Source organism: Ovis aries, chromosome 25 (assembly GCF_016772045.2).
Source record: "Ovis aries strain OAR_USU_Benz2616 breed Rambouillet chromosome 25, ARS-UI_Ramb_v3.0, whole genome shotgun sequence".
Lineage (NCBI taxonomy): Eukaryota > Metazoa > Chordata > Mammalia > Artiodactyla > Bovidae > Ovis > Ovis aries.
In genome coordinates, this window is record NC_056078.1 from 43,475,570 (window position 1) to 43,499,661 (window position 24,092).

Sequence of the window (24,092 nt, forward strand, 5' to 3'; positions counted from 1 at the left end):
GCATTGGCTGGAACATCCTTAGGAGGTGATGAGGAGGGCTGACCTACTGGGTGGGTGTGTGGCTGGTGATGGGATGTGCTGGGCTCGCTGGGCCAGCCTTACAGCGAAGCCGCGGAACCTAGGATGACGCTGCGAATCCCGCAAGCTCAGAAATCACACTGCCGCATTTCGGGAGATCAGACAGGGCCAAGGAGAGGCCTGGGCTCTGGACTTCTCTGTCTATTTCCTGGATGTAAAAAAAGCTGATGGCACCTTCAGAAGGTACCCCCTAAAAAGAAAACAGAAAAGGCCTGGGGGAAGTGGCCCCCAGCAGCGTCCCAAGCTCCTGAGGACAGAACAGCCTAACAGAAAGTGCTCGTGCTGAGGCCCTAGTGAGCAGTCCCATTCTTCCCCCACCCAGCACTGACACAGGTAGGGGCCCAATGCCCCTCCCACCTGGAGAGGCAGACTGGGAAGCACTCAGCAACTCCCAGGGGACACGGGCCTAGTGGCCTGTCAGCCCCTGTCACTCCTGCCTTCAGGCCTTAGAGGAAGGCGGATCACTGTAAGAGGGATCCCTGGTGGAGGAAGGTCCTTCCCTTAAGCAGGACGCAGTGGCTCAGGGGCCGGGGTCCTACACTGGGTGTGATGTGCGCTCAGGCCACCAGGGGGAGCTCTGCGTCCATTTAGAGCTGAGCGCGGGCAAAGCGGGAGGCTGGCTTTGGAAGCTGGCCGCACACCACACCCAGCGACCCCAGGGCCCTAAGGCCTCTAGCTCATAATGTCAGCAGTGATATAGTTGCCCACTGGCACTTCCTGGTGGCCCATTATTCTCTATAGGCACCAACCAGCCTGGTTAAAATGCTTTGCTATTTTTCCAAAAGGTTCAGATTGCTCCTGGATATTCACACTTTCGGAGAAGGCAATGGCACCCCACTCCAGTACTCTTGCCTGGAAAATCCCATGGACAGAGGAGCCTGGTGGGCTGCAGTCCATGGGGTCGCTAAGAGTCAACACGACTGAGCAACTTCACTTTCACTTTTCACTTTCATGCATTGGAGAAGGAAATGGCAACCCACTCCAGTATTCTTGCCTGGAGAATCCCAGGGACGGGGGAGCCTGGGGGCTGCCGTCTATGGGGTTGCACAGAGTCGGACACGACTGAAGCGACTTAGCATTCACACTTTTCATTGTAAAACAAGCAGAATTATCCTATCCTAAAGGCGAGGTTTTCAATGAAGGAAGCTAGTGCTTCAGCCTACTGAGCTGGGGATCCTTTGCTCCTAGCCCTTTAGAAGCTGGGGGAAAGTTCACGGGGAAACGCTTGCTCCAGGTGCGGCCCCTGCCCATCGACACATTTCATCTCTCTAAGTTCAAGGGACCGCAGATGAGACAGCGGAAGAGAAGGTGCCCAACTGTAGCAGCCAGGCCGAGGCTGCTCCATGGCACGCCTGGTGACAACAGGGTGGGGAGGTACCCGGTGCTGAGCACCCCGTGCTTAGCTTGGGGGTGAGCCTGGGGATCAAAGGTAGCGAACAGCCCTCTGAGTCGCTAAGATCTGGTGAGTCATCCTCAACAGAGACCTCCAAAGGTCTCCAGAGCGTAATGCTGACCGTGCTACACTGCATTTCACACTCCTCTGCTCAGGCCTTGGAGCCACCAGCGTCTCTGTTACTTCAGTGTCATCGTGGACCAGAGAGTCCCGGTTTCTTTGCTGAAAAACGGCCCCCCCTCACTCATCAAGCTCTAGGACTACAACGAATAGAGTTGAGGCCAAGCTCCTCCTGTCTGTCCTGCCCTTGGGGCCTGCAGGGCCAGGAGAGGCCAGTCTCAGGCGGCCCTGTAGCAAGTTCTGAGGTCAGCGAGTCCCTGAGGCCCAGAAGGTCCCAGGTGAGCGATCTGAGGAACTGCAGAGGCCGACACTGGCCCCGACACGTCTCACTCTGAGACGTGGTGCTCCAGGAACCAGTCAGGCATTTCAGTGTTAGAACTCCCTGCCTCCCAAGCCAATGACCTGTCTTCATGGTGGCAGTCACCTCCAAAGACATACACTCCCTCAGGCTTGCACACCTGGATGGTTAAAGCTGCAGAAGTTTCATGAAAAGTACTTCCCAGCTCAAGGAGATCAAGGCAGACCCCCCACCCCACCCCTTCGCCACCCACTTTAGGGTTAGAAAAATGAAAAATCTCTGCCTGTGGGATGTTAACTTCCTGCCTCTGGGGAACGTCAGGAGCTTCTCTTCCTGATGCAGGGTCCTCTAATCCTCCACGGATACTGTCCCATCACACAAACAGGGTTGGGGCTTCCCAGTCCCACTCAGCTGTTCCTACAGAGGGGAATGTTCTGGGGAATCCCAAGTGCCAAGATCAAGCTCTTAGATTAGCTGTTCTCAAACTTGGCCATCACCAGAATTCCCTGGAGGACTTGTCAAAATAGCTGGGAGGGTGAAAGCATTTCTGATTTAGCAGGTCTGAACAAAGGAGGGTGGGAAGAGTCTGCTGGCCCTTCTCAGACATGGATGGGCTGCAGAAGGTCCAAGAGCCAACCTGATCTCAACCCTGTGTTCAGTCTCTCTGTCATGTCCCACTCTTTGTGACTGTATGGACTTTGGCCCGCCGTGTAGCTCCTCTGTCCATGGCATTTTTCAGGCATGAATATTGGAGTGGGTTGCCATTTCCTTGTCTAGGGGATCTCAACCATGGTAACTCCCAAAATAAAGCTTAATCATGATCACGATAAGACTTCCCATTCGGCTTTTTCAAATGTCCCAATATCCCGACCAGGGCTCCCCTGTGAAAGAGCCGAAAGTTCTGGATGGTGGTAAGACCGCCTCTACTTAACCTGCCTGGTGAGCGGCTCCCTGAGCCTTGGCCGTGCTGGTCACTCCCTGGAGTTCAGCTGGTGCCCGTGGGCTGTGTGCGGCTTACATGCGTGCTTTGTTTAGCTCACACAGTGTTTCGAGGTTTGGAAATTCCACATGAAATTCTGGATATCTAGCTTCTTTAGAAAAATCAGGAAGGGTTTGGGTGCCCCAATCCCAGAACGCCACGCGGCCACCCTGGCTGGGTCGGACAGGCAGCGGGGGTCTGACAGGCAGCGGCGGCCTGCCAGTGGGCCGACGTCCTCTCCCCCATGGCCACCCTGCCTTTCATGTTTGGACCTGCCCGGCCCTGTGAGCATCACTTGGGGAGCCCTCCTCTGCTGCAAGGCTCTTCTCCTGGCTGAAAAGCAGAGAAGCTCTGCTTTCACTCCTGGGTTGCTGTGAACTTGGGCAAACCAGGGCCCTGTAATGAAGGATGGGCAGAGGAAGGACTGGGCTGGGCGGAATCTCAGAGATTTCAAACACGGAATCCTGACCAAAGTCCCAGGAGGACGGAGAAGACCCACGTTGTGAAATCCATCGGTTTCAAACACGGAATCCTGACCAAAGTCCCAGGAGGACGGAGAAGACCCACGTTGTGAAATCCATCGGCTCTGCATTGTCCTGGGGATGGTCCGACCCTCAGCACCCCTTGCAGGGACCTCAAAGGAGATAATTTTGTCTCCAACTCAGAGAATGGGAGACCTGACAATTCATTATCCTTACTGGACACTTAAAGTGAAGGAAACATTCTTTCACTTGGTTAACAGGCATAAAGAATTACCCTTTGTTAACAGGCATAAAGCAGTTGCCAAAAAAAGACCGGCCAAAGTCTTTCTGGCCAGCCAGGATAAACGGTGACCTTATGTAACAGAAGACAGGCGGCCTTACCTCCCTGTGCCTCAGCTGGGAGCTCCTGCCCTCGTGGTAGCAGTTGTAGGTTTTCAGCAGGCTTAGGAGCTCTGACCTGAAGAGGTAAGGACACACATGTGATCTTGGAGTGTGGCCGGGCCCTGGATAAAGCGTTTGGCTTTGGTAGCCTCAGTTTCCTCATTTATAAAATGGGTACAATGTATAGACTTTGCCAACAATATATATTCCATTGAGAGGCTAGGCTCTGCCATCAGACACATGCCTTTTAACCTTCTATGGAGTTTCACATACCAGCACTCCTGGGAAGCCTGAGGTGGGGCTGAGACGGAAGCAAAACTCACCGAGGGGCCCAGGTCACACTGTTGTACTTCGAGGGTGTTTGCACAATTTCACTGTTATAGATGAGTTCCTGACAATCTCTCTATACTTTACTTCTGAGTCACCTCGGAATAAATCACTTGGGCTTGGCTAATTGGCTTTTTAAAAGCTTGCTTTTCCCCCCCCATATGATCTCCGATAAGGGTCTGGGCTGGCTGCTGTGGGAGTACCACCAGAGATGTCTGTCTTCTTCCTCCTGACTTTCTGGATGTGGTCAAGGTATGAGACTGACAGCTCCGAGCGTAAGATCCTGAAGGCCCTGGGAAGGCTACTTAATCCAAGCTCTTTCTCCCCCGAATAAAGGGGAAGCCACAGCTTGTGTCTTGGCTGAGGTGTGGCAGAGAGAAAATGACTCCAGCTTGCTGCCCCCAAGCCGGGCTCCGCAGGCAGTGCGGTCCAATAGACGTGAAATGAAGGCTACAGACATGGTGTTAGATTGTCCAGTAGCCATATCGGGCTTCCCTGGTGGTCAAGTGGTAAAGACTCTGCCTGCCTGCCTGCCTGCAGGAGACCCGGGTTCGATCCCTGGCTCGCGGAGGCCCATTAGAGAAGGAGATGGCAGCCCCCTCCAGTGTTCTTGCCTGGGAAAGCCCATGGACAGAGGAGTCTGGTGGGCTACAGTCCACGGGGTCGCAAAAGAGTCGGACACGGCTCAGGGACTAAGTCACCCCAGCAGCCATGGTACCAGGGAAAATAAAACGGGAGTTACTTCAATAGCACATTCTCCTGAGCCCAGTGTTCCTAAAGTAGTGTCATGTAATCTGTCACAAACTGTTACCGAGCCTTGGTTCATTGCTTTATTTTGTAAGCAGTGCTTGCCACTTGGAGCCTCTTTCACATTCGTGCACCCTTTCAGCCACAGGCTGCGTGCTTAGCAGCCACTGCGGCGGGCGGCTCCCTGCTGGAAACAAAGGCTCTAGAACCTCTCAGGCAGTGCTTTCACCCACACTCGAGCAATCTAGGGCCTGGGTGAGCAGAGCACACTCTGGTGCTCTGGTGTGCAGCCCTGTGTGACGTGGGATGATGGTAACGGGCAGGGTTTTACAATGTGATGGTATTAACAATGCAGAATTCAACATTCCATGTCTACTGTGCTGCGAAGTGTGTAATCACTGAATACAGTCTTGTTAGAATATATTTATAGCACATAACTAATAGGATACATATGTATAAATTTCCAGAACATATGACTGGGCTTCCCAGGTGGCGCTGGCGGTGAAGAACCCGCCTGTCAACGCAGGAGACGTAAGAGATGCGGGTTTGATCTGTGGCTGAAGCGACTTAGAATCCATCACATTAGGGTCGTTATTATGACTTTTTCAAAATATTTAATATTGTTACATTGCTCTTATTATCAAATCTAAATAAGGAAAACGATCTTGTAGGCAGCACTGTTTTTTCAGGGTCTTGGGAAGGAGGATCCTAGGAGGCAGGTCCTCAGTAAAAGCTAATGCATTTTAAGGAGGCTTGGTTTGCCTTCAGGACAACAGACAGGAGCTGACTAAATTTAGAAAATATTTGGACTCAGGACTCGAAAAGCAAGATAAAATGAAAAAAAAAAAAAGATTTCTTTAGTTCAGTGATGAACTTGGAAAAGTTTCCCAGTTTTTCTTTTTTTATCATGAGACAGACAGGGAGTAAATAAAATAAAAAGAAGCAGAATTAAATCATAATGTCAATAAAATATACTTTTTCAATAAAAACTCAACACCAGTTTTGAGGGTTCTCTCCATGAACTGTTTGACACAACAAGAATGTAGGCTTGCTCTAGTTTTTAAATAAATTAAATGCCATCTCTGCAGAGCCGCAGTAGGCAGGCACACTTTCCTGCTTCCCTGGGCCCTAGGAGGTGGGGGTCAAAGGCATACCTTGACCCTTGATCTCCAAAGAGAAAGACTTCAGAAAGGAGCACCCCCATCACTGTCCCTGGGGTAGGCCCACCATCATACCTATTAAAAATGCCCAGAATCCTTTCCCACAAAGGCTGCCCCCCACAGGGGCATGGCCTCCGGGGAGGCCGGGCATGGAGGCCCCTCTCTGCACACAGTGACTTACTTCAGAATGGACTTGCTGTCGCTGATGGGCACATGCGAGCTGGGGGGACAATCTTCCTTCATCTTCTCCTCTTGTCTGCAGACTTGGAAGCTACCTGCTAGGGAGACATGGGAGGGCCCACAGACGGGTGAGCCACGAGGAGCAATAGCCAGGGCGGGGCCAGAGCTCTGGCGTAGGGGCCTGAGACCACTCACTCCTGCTGCACCGCCCCACCCCGCCCAGGCACGGAGGGGCTGAAGTGCCAGACCCAGAGGGCTTAATGGGACCCTGCACCCCCATGCGCCAGCCCAGGCAGGGCAAGGTCAGAACTGCCGCTCAGCCCCCTGCCCCAACCTCCCCACAATCCCTAGGAGTGAGATCACTCTCCTAAGTGTGCCAGGCTATATTTGCTTTCCCTTTTAAGGACACCTTGAATGATGTCTTCCACCTCCATTGCTCCCTCAGACCTCTAAGTTGCCCTGCGCCTTTCTTGCCCATGCCCAAGGATCCCGGGGTGGTTGCCCCACTGCTGTCTTTGGAGTCAGCACCCCTGGGCCAGTCCTCCTAGTGACAGGCTGATTGATCCCATGTTCATACATGCTGGAGGCCGTTGAGTGTATTCTATGAGTTATTTATTCCCGACAGTACTCTTAGAGGTAAGGACCATCGTGCACTCATTTCACGGATGGGGAATCAGGGACAGAAGTTACGTGCTTCACCTAAGATTCCCAGTGAGTAACTGGCGAAGTCGCTGGTCACAAGCATCTAGCCCCCGATTCTGGTCTTTCAGCCCCTTCTGTACACTGACCTCGACAGCGACTTAAGCCCTCAGACCCTTCATTTTCTCTTTGGCGCATGAAGTAACTTCTGTCCTACAGCGCTGTTCATAGACTCATCCATGAAACTGTCTCTTCTCATTCACAACCTGGAAATGTTTGCGGAGCTTCCCAAGCCCTCGGGGCTCCTTTCATGGAGGGTAAATCTAGAGCTTTCTCTATCCTGTTGGCACCCTGTGCGTAGATCCCCATTGTGCTTTGGGCTCTAAGCCAGCATCACACACACACACACACACACACACACACACACACACACTCTAACCTCGACCCTGCTTCTGCCCGCCTTCTCCAGCATCACACACACACACACACACACACACACACACACACACTCTAACCTCGACCCTGCTTCTGCCCGCCTTCTCCCAAGGTGCAGCGAGGAGTGAGGAGTGTACGACCCTGGGGGATGGCACAGGCCTGGGAGGGCACACAGCATGTCTTGCTCATCATGGCGCTCCTTCAGCTTCTTCTCAAAAACAACACTCCACATCTGTTCACACAGCCTGGTTCAGCCATGCCTTCCTGACCCGAGTTTGCGCCAGGGCTACTGTGGGGCTCAGGGCCTGCTCCACGGCTGCCGCGTGCAGGGCCTCACTGCACAGAGCCCCGGGCGTTGGTCCCGACTAGCCCAGCACACCGTCTCCCTGCTGGCTCGATCCTCCCACACACAGGAAGAGCCAGCCTTCTTGCAGCCACATCAGCCCTGAGCGCCGATGCTGGAGGCAGGGGACACACGGTAGGCATGGAGACGGGGAATGATCTGAGGGTGGTGAGCTGCCCGGTGACATCAGGATCATCCCCGAAACGCCTCCCCTCTGCCTTGGTCTGCCATGTGGCAAACGGGCCCGCAGACGGGGCAGGCGCCCAGCTGCGGGGCATCGGCGCCGTGGGGCCTGGAGCTGGGGGCCTCCAGCGGCCTTCTCCTTGGCCTATTTCAAAATAGGGTTTCAGTTCCTCAGCATTTCGGCTCTCCTGTGGAAACAGTGATCTGCCAGCTTCTCTCTCCGGGTACTTCCTTAAATCCTACCAACACAGAAGCTGGCTTCAGCCCGGGGCAAGGCTGAGTCTCTCAGTCAACACTGCTTCTGTTGGGTCAGTGACCCAACTGTCTCGTTTTAAGCAAGGTCATAATGGGAAGGGCTGGATTTACCCAGAAATGGCCCGAGGAGCTTTTTTTCCTCTAGCCTCGCTCTCACCCCTCCCCACTTCCTGCTCTGCACTCCAGCCGGCCTGAGCGGCTCTCCGGTCCCCTGGTGGGTTCGAGGCTGTGTCCTCCCTTTGGGTTTCTATGGCCACTCTCTCTCAGCATCCAGCATCATCCTCATCCTAGACCCTACCCTTAGCTGTCCAGGAAGCCCTGCCCAGACCAGGCCCCTCCTCCAGCCATCAGATCCTCTCTGGGCCAGCTCCTGAGCCCCGCTCTCCGTCACAGGACCTGCCTCTCGCTGTGACTCTCCCAGAAGAGCAGGAGCCTGGCGTGGCAGAGGTGTTACTTTTACGCCTCACCGCTTGTTTCCAGCACAGATCACAAGACTGGATGCTGCGGAGATCCATAAATGGCTGTTAAATTATTGAATGAGTACAGAAAGCCTCATGAGGTCCACCGAAGTCAACTTTCCCAGAGTTGTGTATACATAGCCGGAATAAATCATGTCAAAGTCTCTAGGGCCAGGGACGTGACTTGGCTGAGGGACACTGGTCAGTGGACTCTATGGGAGCTTGGGGACATATTCTTCTTCCGGCGGGGCAGCTTTTCTGGTGTTTCATGAGAAGCCAGAAATCTCGGTTTTTACAGGCCGTAGCTCACTTTTAAAGTTGGGTGACTGTGGTGGAGACAAGCACTGCCCCTGGAATGACCGTGTGATAGCACCCGCTCCGCAGCCCCTTGCAGCCACGGGGCCAGGTGACTGGCTTGCAAATGGAAGTGCCGAGCGTCACTCCCAGGCCAGCGCACCTGGGCCAGGCTGTGGCCCGGCAGCTCTCCTGCTTCCCGCCACGGTGACCCAGAAAGCCACACAACCCAGTTAGTACAGCTTCCTGACGGTCAGCCTGGGTCCCAGGGTATCGCTGGGGACCGGAGGCCTCTGCCAGCCCGCAACAGATGTGGATGGGGAAGAGAAATAAACCTGTTTCAGGGATTTGTTACTGCAGGATAATCGAGTTTATTCTAACGCAGTAAATAATTCAGTTAAAATGAATATACGTCAATGCATGGCAAAAACCACTACAATACTCTAATCAGCCTCCAATTAAACTAAATAAGTTAATTAGAAAATGAATGTGTATATTTTTAACTTCCCAGGTGGCTCCAGTGGTAAAGAACCCCCCTGCCAGTGCAGGAGACACAAGAGATGGGAGTTTGATCCCTGGGTTGGGACGATCCCCTGGAGGAGGGCATGGCAACCCACTCCAGTACTCTTGCCTGGAGAATCCCAGGGACAGAGGAGCCTGGTGGGCTGCAGTCCATGGGGTCGCTAAGAGTTGGGCACGACTGAGCTACTTCACTTTCACTTTTCACTTTCATGCATTGGAGAAGGCAATGGCAACCCACTCCAGTGTTCTTGCCTGGAGAGTCCCAGGGACAGGGGAGCCTGGTGGGCTGCCGTCTATGGGGTCGCACAGAGTCGGACACGACTGAAGCGACTCAGCAGCAGCAGCAGCAGCATACACATATATCTGTAAAGCTTGCAGATACACGACAGTTTATAGCACTTCACGCTTTCACTCTCCCACAGCCTGTGAGGGATATGCCCCTTTTGCTCTATTTAGTAGGGACACTTATAAGTGGAATTCTCTTCTAAGAGAACTCTCTTATAATCAGTGATTAGTTATTAATAGAAGATATTTCTTAAAGTGTCCTGGGCTGGGAGCTGCTAAAAACCCACATAACTTCATGCTTTTTCCTCTCTGGGTCTTGATTTTTCCATCTGTACGAGAATACTGATTTCCACTGAGTTAGATGTTTTCTTAGCTGTGGAACTCTCCATTCAGACGGGATATTTATGCAGACTAGATTACAGGGGGTGTTCTGGCTGAAGGTGAGGTGGGTGGCGGGGAGCCCCCACCCACAGCTTTGCCCATGTGTGTGCTCACTGCTAAGTCGTGTCGACTCTTTGGGACCTTCATGGACTGTAGCCCGCCAGGCTCCTCTGTCCATGGGATTCTCAGGCATGAGTACTGGAGTGGGTTGCCTCGCCCTCCTCCAGGGGATCTTCCATCTCTGGATAATACTGTGCTGTATGACAGAGGAGATGCTCTCCGCACTGGGCTTCTGGAATACACTTTACCCTAGAGAGCCTGCTTATTTAAAGGACACGATCAACAAGCTGAGGGTCTCCAGCTGGAGTTGGGTGGCATCAGCTGGGGTTGGCAGCCCAGAGGGAATCAGGAGCAAAGTGCAAAAGGATCCTAGATGACACAGACGAAGCGAAAGGAGAAGGGGCTTGTCGCGTGAACAGCTTCTGTGGCAGGGAAAGAGAATGCAGGACACCGCCCAAGTAAGGGAAGGAGGGGCGCGAGGAAGGCTGGGGGAAGCAGCCGAGCCGCTTCCGAATTGCCGGGCGAGGGCTGAGCCTTACAGGGCAGGAACCTCTCCCCCAGTTCTCTTCTCTGAGAGAACCATCTACTGCTGCCCTGACGCCCACCACGCGTATGGCCTGAGGCTGTTCTCATGGCCTCTGATTCTTACACGTCTCATCCCCTGACTCCAAGCTGGCCACCCCGTCGTCTCCTTGCATTCCAGACCTGAGCTCTGGGGCCACTTTCAGAATCCCACTCCAAACGTCGATACTGTGTTTGTGCCTCATTTACCCAGCTGGAGGTTGAGACGGTCTTGTCCAGTTCTCAGGTGAGCTGCAGGGTACCTAAGAGGCATCCTACAGATAACTTGAATGAGAGCTTTGAGAGACAGCAGGGACACAGGCCCAGGAAGAAAGCCAATGGAGATGGCTCTGTTTGGAACATGTTCCTGAAACCTCCCCTTAAACACTCGCTGTCCTCATGCACTGGGCAGGACTTAATGAATCTCCAATGGAATGTTTTTCTACCTTTTATAAAAAGCATGATCTTATCTATCAATAAAACCCCAGGAGAAGCCCAATGCACAAATGGGTTAAAGCGGGCCGCTCTGGTCGAGGGTGGGGTCGGGGAGAGGGTGGGCTGGCCCGCCGCCCTGGTGTAGTCTGCAAAGCACAGAGTGAGATGCAGCTGGGCAGGCCGGAGCCCAGCTTTCTTTGTCTTGGCTGGCTCCCCTCCCCCAGGCCCCAGGGCACACAGATCGGGCCTCCACTCTTGCTTCCCTGGCTGGAGGAGGCTCTGTCCCCAATTCAGGGACTCAGGCTGCAGCCAGGGTTCCCTGTCCCCAGAGGAGGGGCCCCAGGGCAGCAAGCCAGCCATGGCTACCTGTCCCAGCGAACAGGCAGTGAACTGTTTCCACTTTCCACTTCAGTAGCTGCTCTGCCAGCCGTGAGGAGGGGCCGTGAGGACAGTGGGCCGGCTGCCTGCCCTCCCCATTGTCCCTGGTCTTTCGTTTGGGACAAAGGACACTGAAGGTCTTCAGCTGCCTGGTTTGGACCATCTTTCCTCTTTGGGGGCTGTGGAGCCGGTTATCGTGGGACAAGGCGGATGGCCCTTCAGGCCATCACTGTAGCCCACTTCCTACGGGCCAAGGTCTGAAGCAGAAAAAGCAGGCTGACGCAGTGGTGTTTTCCTGAGGCTAAATCCACTACATCTGAAAGGCTTTTACGTCAAGACGATGTGCCTCCCACAATGCCCCTCTTTCATGAACCTGGGGCAACAATGGATGGTCATTGTCCTCACTTGGCAGGATGGAAAATGGAATCAGTGTCCGAATTAAAATGTTCTGAGGATGTTCCTGAAATCTGAACGCTTGGTGACCTCTGCTCTTAATCTTATAAAATTGTGACTCTGACGTTCCTCCTTGCGTGGGTGCCCAGCTGTGTCTGACTCTTTGCAACCCCACGGTTGTAGCCTACCAGGTTCCTCTGTCCACGGAGTTTTCCAGGCAGGCATACAGGAGCGGGCGGGCAGGATGGAAATTAAATATGTTAAGGACCGGGACACGATGAGCCAAAGAAGAAGGACAGGGCATGGGGGCACGGCTGGGGGCCTCTGAGCCCAGGCCACTCAGACCAGAAGGAGGAAGGCGGCTCTCAGGAAAAGAGCAGGTGCTGGGACACCGCCATGCATTCCTGGGGAGCCCGAGTCCCCTGTTCAGCAGCCCAAGGCTACAACTTTCGATCACCAGCCAGGGCCAGCAGGAAGGTGGTGGGGAAAACAATGGACCTTTAAATGGGCCCTCGAGAGCACCTGTTAGCCAGCAAATGGCAGGAAGTTGCCAAGGAAGAAACCGTAGTGCCTGCTGGTACCAGCTGCCCCTGATGGCAGATCTGGCCAGACACAGGCCACTCCCAAGCAACAGATTTTTGCCAAGAGAGCCAGCTGCTGGGATGCGGGTGCTGAGCAGGAACATGGCAGCTGCGGCTCCCATCCCCTTCCACACAGCCGCCTCGGCTCTTCCTCTCTCCCCCATCTTCACCCCCACCCTGGGCGTGGCCACACCCTCCCCGCCCCAGCCTTGGTGGCCGGGATGCCCAGGGGGCCGTTGTGCAGCGCAGCTGGGGCTGAGCAGAGCAGGCTCCACTGCAGAGCCACCCTCCTCACCGCCGTCTCCTGGGCCCATCCTCTGACCCCGGCTTGCCTTCACCGTATCCTCTCCCCCTCAAGTCTTGGGCTTCCACCAGCTCTCTCGCTCAGACCATCCCAACACCCAGTCCTCCGTGACACCACTGCCCTTCCTCTGAAGAGCCGAGCCCTCCGCGCTCAGGCAGCCTGGCCCTTCTCGTAAGCGTTCTGACAGCTCCCACCTCGAGGCGGCGCTACACCCACACTCCTGCAGCCAGATCCCCGTGTCCTGTCCTTGCTTTCAAAACATGGCAGCCTGGGGCGAGAGAGCACGTCAGTCCTCCTGGCAAGTCCTTCCTACACCTCTTCCTCCTCAAACTGGACCCGCCCCTTGCCTACGGAAGAAGAAATCCAAGCAAACAGGAGGGCTTCCCAGGTGGCATCAGTAAGAGCGTGAGGACTCAGTCCCTAGGTAGGAAAGACCCCCTGAAGGAGGAGGCAGGGAATGGCAGCCCTCGCTAGCATTCGAGCCTGGAGAATCCCATGGACAGAGGAGCCTGGTAGGCTACAGTCCATGCCGTCACAAAGGGGCGGACACAGCTGCACACGCACTCATAGGAACAGGAATCCTTGCAGCGTGCTTTTGGGGCCAAATGGCTACTGAGAATGATCGCTGGCCAATATCCCGCTGGCCTGAGGTTAGCGGGGGCAGGCCCTCCAATTATTAAGTGCCAAGTGCTGTGGGGCGGCGCTGATGCTCTCTATTGCTGCCCCACCCCCTGCTCCCTGCTGCACCCTCCCTCCCCAGCCAGTGCTACCCGCTGCACCACACCTGTGCACCGCATGCAGCTGCTGAAGGCGGCTTCCTGCAAGACACGGTTCAGCTCAGAACCAAGGGTCATGGAGCGCTTTGGAGTCTCTTGAAAGCTTAACACACTGTCTCCAGAAAAATGCCCATGTGTGCGTGAGTGTGCACACACGCACACAGGAGGTCTGCTCACCGTTGCAGGGGGTCAGTAAACCCTTACCCACGTGCCCCTGGGTCCCCAGGTCCCAGGTTAAGAACTTCTGCGGAACGTGTCACAGCAAGAGAGAGGAGACAAGGGGCGTGCCAGAGAGGAGGCAGGTGCGGGCTTTGCTGGGGCACCGGCTTGGCACGTGATTTCAGCATGCTGCCGCATCTCTTGGGCCTCAGCCTAGCCAGGATTGTAGCCAGGCAGCTGGACAAGAGTGTCTTTAGGTCTCTTTCCAGCTCTGCAGCTATGGGGCTGTATGACACCCTCACTTCTACCCCCCAAGGTCAGGCAAGGCTGTTGTTGTTGTTCTTGTTGAGTCACTAAAGTTGTGTTCAACTTATGAACTCATAGATTACAGCCCACCATGCTCCTCTGTCCATGGGATTTCCCAGGCAAGAACACTGGACTGGGTTGCCATTTCCTCCTCCAGGGATTTTCCCAACCTAGGGATCGAACCTGCGTCTCTAACACCACAGGCGTATTCTTTACCACTGAGCCACCTGGGAAGCCCCAGGCAAGGGGAAGGGGCTCCAAATCTCTTTCAGCAGTGCATCCTGGGGAGGGAGGTCAGAAGCCGAAAAAGGGAGGGGACCAACTGCAAGTTCCCCTTTAACAGGAGTGAGAAATCTGCCGAAGCCTCGGACAGTGCAGCCACTTCCTATTTGATTTTGATTTACTTTAAAACAACTTGAAACTGTTTTCTTCAGTGTGCTCTGTGGCAGGATAACCACCAGCCTTTGCAAGAATCTGGATATAGAGCTCTGCTCTGGGATTCTGATGCTGAAGCTGAAACTCCAATACTCTGGCCACCTGATGCAAAGAACTGACTCATTAGAAATCCTGATGCTGGGAATGATCGAAGGCGGGAGGAGAAGGGGACGACAGAGGATGAGATGGTTGGATGGCATCACCGACTCAATGGACATGGGTCTGAGCAAGCTCTGGGAGTCGGTGATGGATAGGGAGGCCGGGCGGGCACACTGCATGCAGTCCATGGGGTCACAAAGAGTCAGACACGACTGAGCGACTGAACTGAGCTGTGAACTGGGGTTCTGTAGCCGTGTGACCTTAGGCAAATCCCTTTCCTTCTCTGACCTTCGGATTCCTCAGCTGAATCACTGACTGCTATGAAGGTGAATGAGGGAACAGGTGAGGTGGGCTTCATATGGGCTTCACCTGCGATAAAAAAACGTTCCCAGTAGACGTCTGAATGGGAGTCCAGGGCTCCAGAGGGACAGCGAGGCTCTGATACGGGAACATGGTACTCAGAAAGGGCGACGACAGTCCTCAGCAGGAGCGTCTATGAGCCACGGTATTTGGCTGAACTCGCTCTCAAAACCAGGGCCCGGTCCAGAGTGCTTTCTGGTAGCTCGCATAGTCAGACGCTCCCCTTGGAGCCTCTGCATTTATAGAACCTGAACTATAATACACGCCCGAGTTCTGTTCATACTCTGCTGTTACGGGCCATTGTCCAGCTGACCCTGACCCAGGGGGACTCTGGACCTTCGCTCCATTCTCCAGGCCAGCTACTGGAGTCTCGGGGTGGAAATACGGCTCCACCCCCCTGACCTCCTAACCCCCCAGCCCCTCCCCTCCCCTCATCCCCCCACCCCCATCCTCGTTTTCACCCTGACCCTTTAATCTGGGGTCTCAATCTCACTTCCCCTGCAAAGTCTTGAACCACCAGCACTGTGCATAGAGGGGATAATGACAAGAACTAATGGAAACGTACTGGCAGCGGTGGAACCCGTAACAGCTCTGGCCAGCGATTTCTGACCCAGGGCTAAGGCCTTCATCTTCTCTTTTCTTCCTTCCCCTTCCTCCCCTCCTCCCCTCTCCCTCCCATTACCCCCCCTCCCCCCTCCCCTCCGCCCCACTTAGCACCTCCCACCCTGCTGGCGGCAGCTCAGGAATTACTCCAGGGAGTTGGAGGCAGGCAGATCGCCATTTCAGTTGTTATTGTTTACTCATAGCTTCTGCCAACAAATCTTGACTGTGCTGTGAGCAGTTAAACTATGGAGAAGCCTGTGAGGGTCCTTCTTGCGAGTGCACGGCTTTGGAGTCCCAACTTGGCGTTCAGTCACTAAGTCATGTCTCTCTCTGCAACCCCATGGACTGCAGCATGCCAGACTTCCCTGCCCTTCACCATTTCTGGGCACAAATTCCAGAATTCGGGCCCTCACCTGTCATGACCATACTTAATTCCTCTGTGAAGTGGGGTTATTAAAGCTTTTTCAGTGATTTAAGAAAACACTGTCACTGGCCTGGCACTGATCCTGGTGCGAGAGATCACACACAGCCCTCCCCCAGGGCTGTGCCAGATTAATAAAACAAAGGCATCTGTCTAGAGTGGGAAGTGCAGGACAGTCAGGAGCACGGGGCAAAGAGGGTGCTGAAGTCACTGGGGGAAATGAAAGAAATCTGGCCTGATGAGCCCTGGCTAGAAATTCTGACCCTATCCCTGACTCATCTGGGTATAACCAGACAACTCTGTAACTTTTCAAGCTTCAGTTTTCTCATCTGAAGGTGGGAACACTGAAAGTATCAAGGCTGTGAGAAGTGTGAGAGGCATACTGTGCTAAAACTCTTAGCACAGGTCTGACAACAAGGCACATCCTCTGTAAAAAGCGATTGCGAGGCCCTACGCTGCTATTATCGTGGTCTTCCATCCATGAAATCTGAGGGTTGTGCAAGAGGCACTTCAAGCCTCTCCCCAGTTCTAAGATCAATGCCGCTAGGATATTGGCCAAGACAAGAGACCCGGCGGGCAAAGATGCAGCCGGCGGCCACGCGCGCACCTGCTTTGCTTAGGTTTTAGCTCCTTAAGTGTCCTCTCACTGGAGCAGGTGCCTGGCGCAGTGCCCACTCTCAGCGCTGGGCCCGAGGCCCAGAAAGTGCCAGGCTGGCAGAGGGAGGGGACTTAGCACGCTGCAGCCACAAGTGCCTAGACTCCAGAGCCCCTGGCTGGGGAAGGCCCTGGGCTCGCGCGGTGGAGGGAGGTCGGAGCTCGGCGGACGCCCCGTGCATCACTCACCGACCACTCATCGCGCCATGCAGAACCCGCGGCCGGTGCCTTGCCCTCGCAGTCACCCGAGATGCCTCCGCAGCGCCTACAGCCCGTCTTCCAGGACTTGGAGGGTCAGGCCCGCCCCTCCCCGCCCCTCGCCTCGCTCCGGCCAATGGCACAGCCCCATTACTCCCTTTCCGCCCCGCCCCCGGCTCTCCCCGCCCCGCCCCGCCTCTCGCCCAGCTCTGGCCAATGGCGTCCTGATACCTTAACGGACCCGCCCACCCCTGGCACCCCGGGAAGGTAGGGGAGGTGCCGAGGGGCCTCGGGGAAGGTTTGGGGCATCGGCTGTGCGGGGTGTCCCGGGACCACCCCGAGGGCGCCTTGAAGGAGACTCAAGAAGGAAGCAGCCCCGACTGGGTCGTCAGGATCAAGCACGCGGGCCAAGGTCAGGAACCCTGAGGGAACAGACACTCGGGTTTCCAACAAAGGTCGCTGTGCAAGCCCCGCAATTCCTAGTGTGCCTGTCATGAGAGAGGAGGTTATCAGTAGAACCCCAACGATGTTAGTTTCTGCTCAAGGGCCACCCGTCTGCAGTTCGGCTGCAAGGTTGGCGTTGCCTCTCAGAGCTTCACCGCCTTTAAGAAATCGGATCCTCAGATGATGGAGAGGAGATAACTTCTCTGCCTGTTACCGCCTGCTGCCGGAGGATTTATCTGCGCAGGGGCAGAGTGAACAGAAGACCACGGCCTTTTGGGGAACTCGAATAGTTCAGTAATTCTGGAGTGTGGGGGTGGAAGGGATGGAGAAGGGGTTGACGAAAACAACTCCGATTTCTGTTTTATGCCACCATCCCAACCCTGACCTTGGGACTTCCCCTTCCCTCCCCCCAGCATGAATCATTTTACTTTCCTCTCAATCTGTGGTTCCTAATATTTTTAGAGTCATATGGCCAGTTTAGAATGTGATATGGACCTTTTAGAAAAATGCAGGTTACCGCAAAGGCAAAAATCAGCCTGGGATTTGAGTCTGTGAGCTTCTGGATCCCATTTGAGGGAGGCTGGAAAGACTTTGATGCTGGGAGGGGTTGCGGGCAGGAGGAGAAGGGGACGACAGAGGATGAGATGGCTGGATGGCATCACGGACTCGATGGACGTGAGTCTGAGTGAACTCCGGGAGCTGGTGATGGACAAGGAGGCCTGGCGTGCTGCGATTCATGGGGTCGCAAAGAGTCGGACACGACTGAGTGGCTGAACTGAACTGAACTGAACTAATCCTTGTCAGGGCTGCTGGATATGGGTAAAGAGACTGGGCTCTACCGTCGACTTCCTGCATAAGCTTGCCCTGTTGCCATGGCTCTGGGCTTCAGTTCCCCCATCGTAAAAATGAGGGAGCTAAAGATGACCAGGCCAGGGGTCTTTCAGCTCTGTCCCCTCATCGTAAAAATGAGGGAGCTAAAGATGACCAGGCCAGGGGTCTTTCAGCTCTGTCCCCTCATCGTAAAAATGAGGGAGCTAAAGATGACCAGGCCAGGGGTCTTTCAGCTCTGTCTTGGTGTGATTTCATGAAGAGTAGCCCATCCTCTGCCAATTCAGGACACCCCTGTGGTCAGGGACCTCTGTTCCTGCAGAGCCCAAAGGTCTGATCACCAAAGCCGAGAACAATAATTGGGTGCTTCAGAAGTAGTTAAAAAAAAAATTTTTTTTTCAAACAGTAAGTAAAATTCAACGTAGCCCTCAACCTCATTCATGCCCAATAGGATAAGTGAACAGAGCACCTAGGTAAAATAATTTTCCTGGGGCTTTCCAGCACTTGAGATCAGCTGATCAGCTGATCAAACTCTCTCCAGGGCCAGGACTAGCCTGGGGTGATGATTGGCGTTAAGGAACAGCTTGATGAGTCCCTCACTCCCACTGTGCGCCAGGCACTCTGTAGGTGCTTTACTGTAGGGATCCCACCCAATTCCCACAACCTCCTGGGAATGGTTGTTACTAACCCCATTTTACATACAGCACAAGTGTCCATCCTCAAGGAGCTTCAGAAGAAGAATCACCTTTTCCCTGAGTGTTCAACGGCACCGTATCTGGCCCCCAGGCCACTTATGGTGGGTGTTGTGTAGACTCTTAGGTGCCAACCCAGTACCCACTCTCTGCTTTGGAAAAAAGAAAGAGGAGAAGAAAGGAAAAGAAAGGAAAATTGATGCAGCCCCTATGGAGAATGGTAAGGAGGTTTGTCAAAACACTAAAACTAGAGTTGCCATGTGGTCCAGCAGCCCCACTCCTTGGCTTATCAAAGAGATACACGGACCCCAGTGTTCATAGCAGCACCGTTTACGATAGCCAAGACATGGAGGCAGCCTGAACAGCCGCTGACAGATGGATGGGCAAAGAAGAAGTGGTAAATTCATACAATGGAATCCTGGGCATAAAAAAGACTGAGATACTGCCATTGGCAGTTGCATGGGTGGACCTAGAGGTTCTCACACTAAGAGGTGTGAATCAGAAAGAGAAAGGCACACGTCCTGTGATCTCACTCATATGTAGACGCTAAACTGTGACACCTATGAACGTATCTGCTAAACAGAAACAGACCCACAGACACAGAGAGCAGGCTTGTGGTTGCCAAAGGGGAGGGGGCATAGAGGAGGGATGAACTGGGAGTTTGGGATTAGCAGCTACACACCTGTTATATAGGGGATAAACAACAAGGTCCTACTGTATAGCACAGAGAGCTATACTCAATACCCTGTGATAAGCCATGATGGAGAAGAATAAGAAAAAGGAATATAACTGAATCACATTGCTATAAACCAGACACTAACACACATCGTGAATCAACAGTACTTCAGAAAAAGAGTTGAGAGGGAGACAGAAACAGAGAGGGAGAGAGCAAGAGTGGGCAACTGTTTGGAGCAGCAATGTGCCACTCCCTAGTAATGGATCGTGACAATCTGTGTTTTTCATACTATACTTACAGCTCAACAGTGTGCCGTGAAGCTCAGTTAGTAGTGATTTGACTGGTGTTTTAAAAATAGGAGGTTGTGTCTTGCAAAATTTTGTTTACCTTACGATTCATTTAGGTGTATTAGCTGTTGTATAAAATATGTTTCTAACTGTGGGCCTCAGTTAAAAAAGGTTGAAAGTTACTAAGTCAATCTCGACAGTCTGACATAGTTTTCTCAGCTTCCTTTGAAGCTATAAGTGGTCATGTGACCCTCTTTTGGGCTAAGAGATAGGGAAAACTGTGCTGGAGGGTGAAGACAACTTTTGCTTCCCTGATAGAAGGAACAGATAGGTTCCCCTTTTCCCTGCCCTTCTGTCTCAAACGTGGATAATGTGCACTGTCTGGAGCACTGGCAGCCATTTTGAGGTTGCGACACAGCATGTCCACATACTGAAGCTGGTGGAGCACAGCGATAACGGGAGTCTGGGCCTTTAGTAACTTTATGGAGCTGCTGCACAATGCCTTCACCGCCTTCTCTAGACTTCCAGGCAGATTCTTTCCTTTCTGAGCCACCAGGAAAGGCCCCCAATTAACTACTATTTGTTTAAGCCCCAGGTTGGTAAGTCTTTTCTGTAAAGGGCCAGATATTCAATATTTTAGGCTTTGTAGGCTAAGTGATCTCTGTCACAACTACTTAATTCTGCTGTTGTGGTTTGGAAGTATCCATAGATAGCAGGCAAATCAAAGGACCCTGGTGAAGTTCCAATAAAACTATTAACAAAACAGGTGGCAGGCCACGTGTGACCCCTGGGCTATAGTTTGCTAGCTTTCCCTGGGTGACCTTGCCCTTTTTATTGCCTCTCTGACCTCATCTCCTCCCATTTCCCCTCCCTCTCTCTTTTCCTTCCCACATACCAGGCCCACTCCCACCTCGTGGATTTGCCCTTGCTGTTCCCCAGCCTGGAAGGCTCTTCTCCAGGCCCACTCCCACCTCGTGGATTTGCCCTGCTGTCCCCCCAGGCTGGAAGGCTCTTCTCCAGGCCCACTCGCTCCTCCTGGATTTGCCCTGCTGTCCCCCCAGCCTGGAAGGCTCTTCTCCAGGCCCACTCGCTCCTCGTGGATTTGCCCTGCTGTCCCCCAGCCTGGAAGGCTCTTCTCCAGGCCCACTCCCACCTCGTGGATTTGCCCTGCTGTCCCCCCAGCCTGGAAGGCTCATCTCCAGGCCCACTCGCACCTCGTGGATTTGCCCTGCTGTCCCCCAGCCTGGAAGGCTCTTCTCCCAAATATCTGCAGGACTCCTCCTTCACCTGCTTCAGGCTTTACACACAAACTGCTCTTCTCTGCGGCCTCCCCTGGCCCACTGTCTGAAAGGCCAGTCCCTGGCCCACACGTACTGCTCTCTTGCACGCTGTGTATTTCATTTCTTTATCACGAGATCCTTGAGAGGGGGAGATTTTATCTGTTTCCTTAGATACTAACTCTGTCTGGAATGTGAAGGTGTTTAATCAACATTTGGTATAGGATTGATTTTTTTTTCCCTGCCTGTCAAATTCAGGTAAGAAAACAGACATAAGGAGGCTCATTACCCCATCCAAGGGGACAAAGTGAGTGAAGTCATAGAATCTGAGGTTGCCTCCTAATTGCCCTGATGGTCATATTTGTGCCGCCAGGGAAGGAGGGTGGAACAATATCTACCTCTATCGGGGGCTTCCCTGGTGACTCAGCGGGTACAGAAACGCAGCGACTAAGCATGTGCCTCTATTGGAAGATTGGGGCTCAGGGAAGCAGGGGCCACAGAATTTTCTGGAAGACTTCATCCCCCAGGGAATTGTCCCAATAAAGGGGACCTTTGGGAGTCAATAAGGAAATAGGGCATTATCCTGTTATCTTGGGCAGTCTCATTTTTTATAGCATTCCTGCTTCAGAAAATCATCAGGAAAAAAAGATCTTTATTTTGTGAACGGTCCAGACTGACTTGTAAGATCCATAAAACGCCGAAGGGAAGCACTCACCACCCAACAGTTTTAGCCAAGAAGGAGCCACAGAGAATAAACTCATGTTTGGCTTGTAAGTGTGGAAACGTAAAGAAGCCCAATTCTGATCAAACACGTGCGATTTCTTGCATCAGATAAGGCTGCTCCTGGGGCAGTGCGCTCAGCTAGGCTTTCCCTGAAGCTTCCTGGCACCATTCCAAGAAGGCGGAGACATTAGCTTCTTCCCTCTGGTGTTTTGAGAGGCAAGTCATGAAAATGCCTGGGTATAATCACATGCTGTTAAGATTCAATTTAGATTTCTCTGAGTCTTGAAAGAAAATAGACATATATTTTAACATAAATAATATTAACAATGAAGATGATTTTCAAGGCCATTCTTTTAAAACAGTAAAGTGGAGTTTGGATTAAAATTACTGGGTAATTTCCGAAGTCTTTTTGTGGGTGACTTTGTGTGATTTTCCCCTTTTACGTTCTCTGACAGAAGATTCTGGACAAGTGAGTTTTTAAAGCAAGTTTTCAAAAATTCTGCAGATTTTGAATGTATATCTTTGGAAAACAGCTGGATGATTGTACTTGACTGAGATCAGTAAGATCTAGTTTCAAGCAGATTTTCTTTGCTTTAATGGGTTCTGTTTTATTGAACCCATTAGCGGAAGATTCCACTTACAGAATACTTCTTGTCCTATTCAGTTTGGTGGAATCCTTGAGTAGCAAGGTCACCCCACTGTGTGATCTTAATGTGCAGCAGGATTTGCCAGTTTTCAGACAATGTCTCAAATAATTTGCGTACCATCTACGTTTCTTTCCTATTAGTTTTCATTAACTCCATTTGTTAGCATATAAATAATAACTTCAGGTTAATACATGGAACTCTGCAACCCATTCCAGAGGCAGGCTGAGAACGAGAATTTATTCTACAGATGGACATAAATTTCAACGATGTTTGCCATATAAGAGCCTTCTCCTTAAATGGGCACACACACTTAACATATTATTTGTCCTTTAAGTTATGCTTTGGAAAAACATCCCATGCTGCAGATCTAATAAGTGCTAGGCACTGGGTTTCTTAGGAGGAAGAGAGTTTGCTTTAAAAGGTGATACGTTAATTGCTAAAGATTGCTGCTGAAATTTCCTTTGGGGAAAGATAACTGCTTAGCTCTAGCCCTTTCTCCACTTGGCCCCAAGAAGAGGATATAAATGTACCCGGAACTGCTTGAGAAACACATGTGAGGACAAGGATGGCCTGAACATCTCCAGGCAGAGAGCAAACGCAGGTCTGCTTGGTTGATCAATTAAGATCCTTCTCTTCACACTCTCCTCCCTATCTTCCTGACACTGGACATACAGATTTTTTCGGGGGGCGGGGTGGGGTCCATCCAACAGCACAAATCAGAAAGTTAGGGGAGGGACATCTCTCCGCGTCCTTGGAGTCTCCCTGCCTTCGCATGCCTCCCCCAGACCTGCGTCACCTCCCCACTCACCCACATCTCGTATGTGCTTCCACTGTCTATGTGGCTGTGCCTCTGGAGGATGCTGACAATACGGGGTTGCCAGAAAGCTGATTGTTACGAATGGATATTGTGATGATCAGGGGTTAATAAGATCTTAACAACAGGATGAAAATAACCCGCAGTGCAAAAGTCCTGGACAAACTGCATTTTCACTGTAACTATAATTTTAACAATAGAAAATGACTTGAAATTGTTTAATATTTTGATTCATTTAACAAAAAGCAAGACTGTTTATGGAACACAATGGCTGGACTTGAAAGAGTATAAGGGCAGGAGGATTTACGGGACAATGCTTTTCAAAGGAGAACATCTTAATTAAGGATTTCCCTCCACAGACAGTCTGTGTTGCTGGGGAGCCAGAATCTCTATGAATAACAAAATACTGACTGATACTCGAGGCTGAGAACTAAGGAGTGTCAGGACCTTCCCTCAAGCCAGGATATTAAGCAGCCAAAGGAAGCTGGGATCTTCCAGATGAAAAATAAAGCATTTGACAAACAAGGGCGGTTTGTCCAGCTCCTGGGCTGTGAATTTCAAAATGATCCTCCTCAGGCACTTTGGGGAGACTCCCCGGCTTAGAGAATGAGGCTGCTGCTGTGCCTGCAGGGAGGAGTGGCCTCCTCTACCATGTCTTCTAAGCACTCAGCTTCCTGAGGAATGGAAAACATTCCCAGCGGGGAAGGGGCAAGTTGGCCAGACTTGACCTGTTAACCATGGGTTTAAAAAGATGTTTCAGCTGAATTGACCTTACCTCTGAACCTGCTATCAAAGCCACCTCTGTTTCGCCCCTGGTGTGACAGAAGCTGCCCATTCCCAAGCTTCCTTCTCAAACTTTGTAAACTAAAGCCCTGACTGTTTAAGAAAGGGTGTGTGTGTGTGTGTGTGTGTGTGTGTGTGTGTGTGTGTGTTAGTTGCTCAGTCCTGTCGACTCTTTGCGACCCCATGGACAGTAGCCCCCAGGTGCCTCTGTCCATGGGATTTCCCAGGCAAGAATCCTGGAGTGGGTTGCCATTCCCT

The 24,092-nt window shown here is 52.5% G+C and overlaps 1 protein-coding gene and 1 long non-coding RNA gene across 5 annotated transcripts in view; one reads left to right on the top strand and one right to left on the bottom strand.

The window, feature by feature from the left end:
* RASSF4 (Ras association domain family member 4) overlaps positions 1-16,734 on the bottom strand; it is a 34,554-nt gene extending 17,820 nt beyond the window's left edge. For 3 of the 4 annotated variants that reach the window (XM_027962354.2, XM_004021571.4, XM_060406559.1), the window contains exons 1-3: positions 16,655-16,734; positions 6,147-6,240; positions 3,732-3,807 (exon numbers count right to left, since the gene is read on the bottom strand). In XM_027962354.2, the coding sequence (XP_027818155.2) occupies positions 3,732-3,807; positions 6,147-6,208 (138 nt within the window). In that variant the 5' untranslated portion in view covers positions 6,209-6,240; positions 16,655-16,734. Of the gene's footprint in view, positions 1-3,731; positions 3,808-6,146; positions 6,244-16,654 lie in introns of all 4 variants that reach the window. The other variant, XM_027962353.2, reaches the window with a different exon arrangement.
* A 198-nt stretch (positions 16,735-16,932) lies between these two features.
* LOC132658637 (uncharacterized) lies at positions 16,933-21,990 on the top strand. The gene is made up of 2 exons (XR_009598523.1): positions 16,933-18,847; positions 20,489-21,990. It is a non-coding gene; the product is annotated as an uncharacterized LOC132658637 (long non-coding RNA).
* The last annotated feature ends 2,102 nt before the right edge of the window (positions 21,991-24,092 follow it).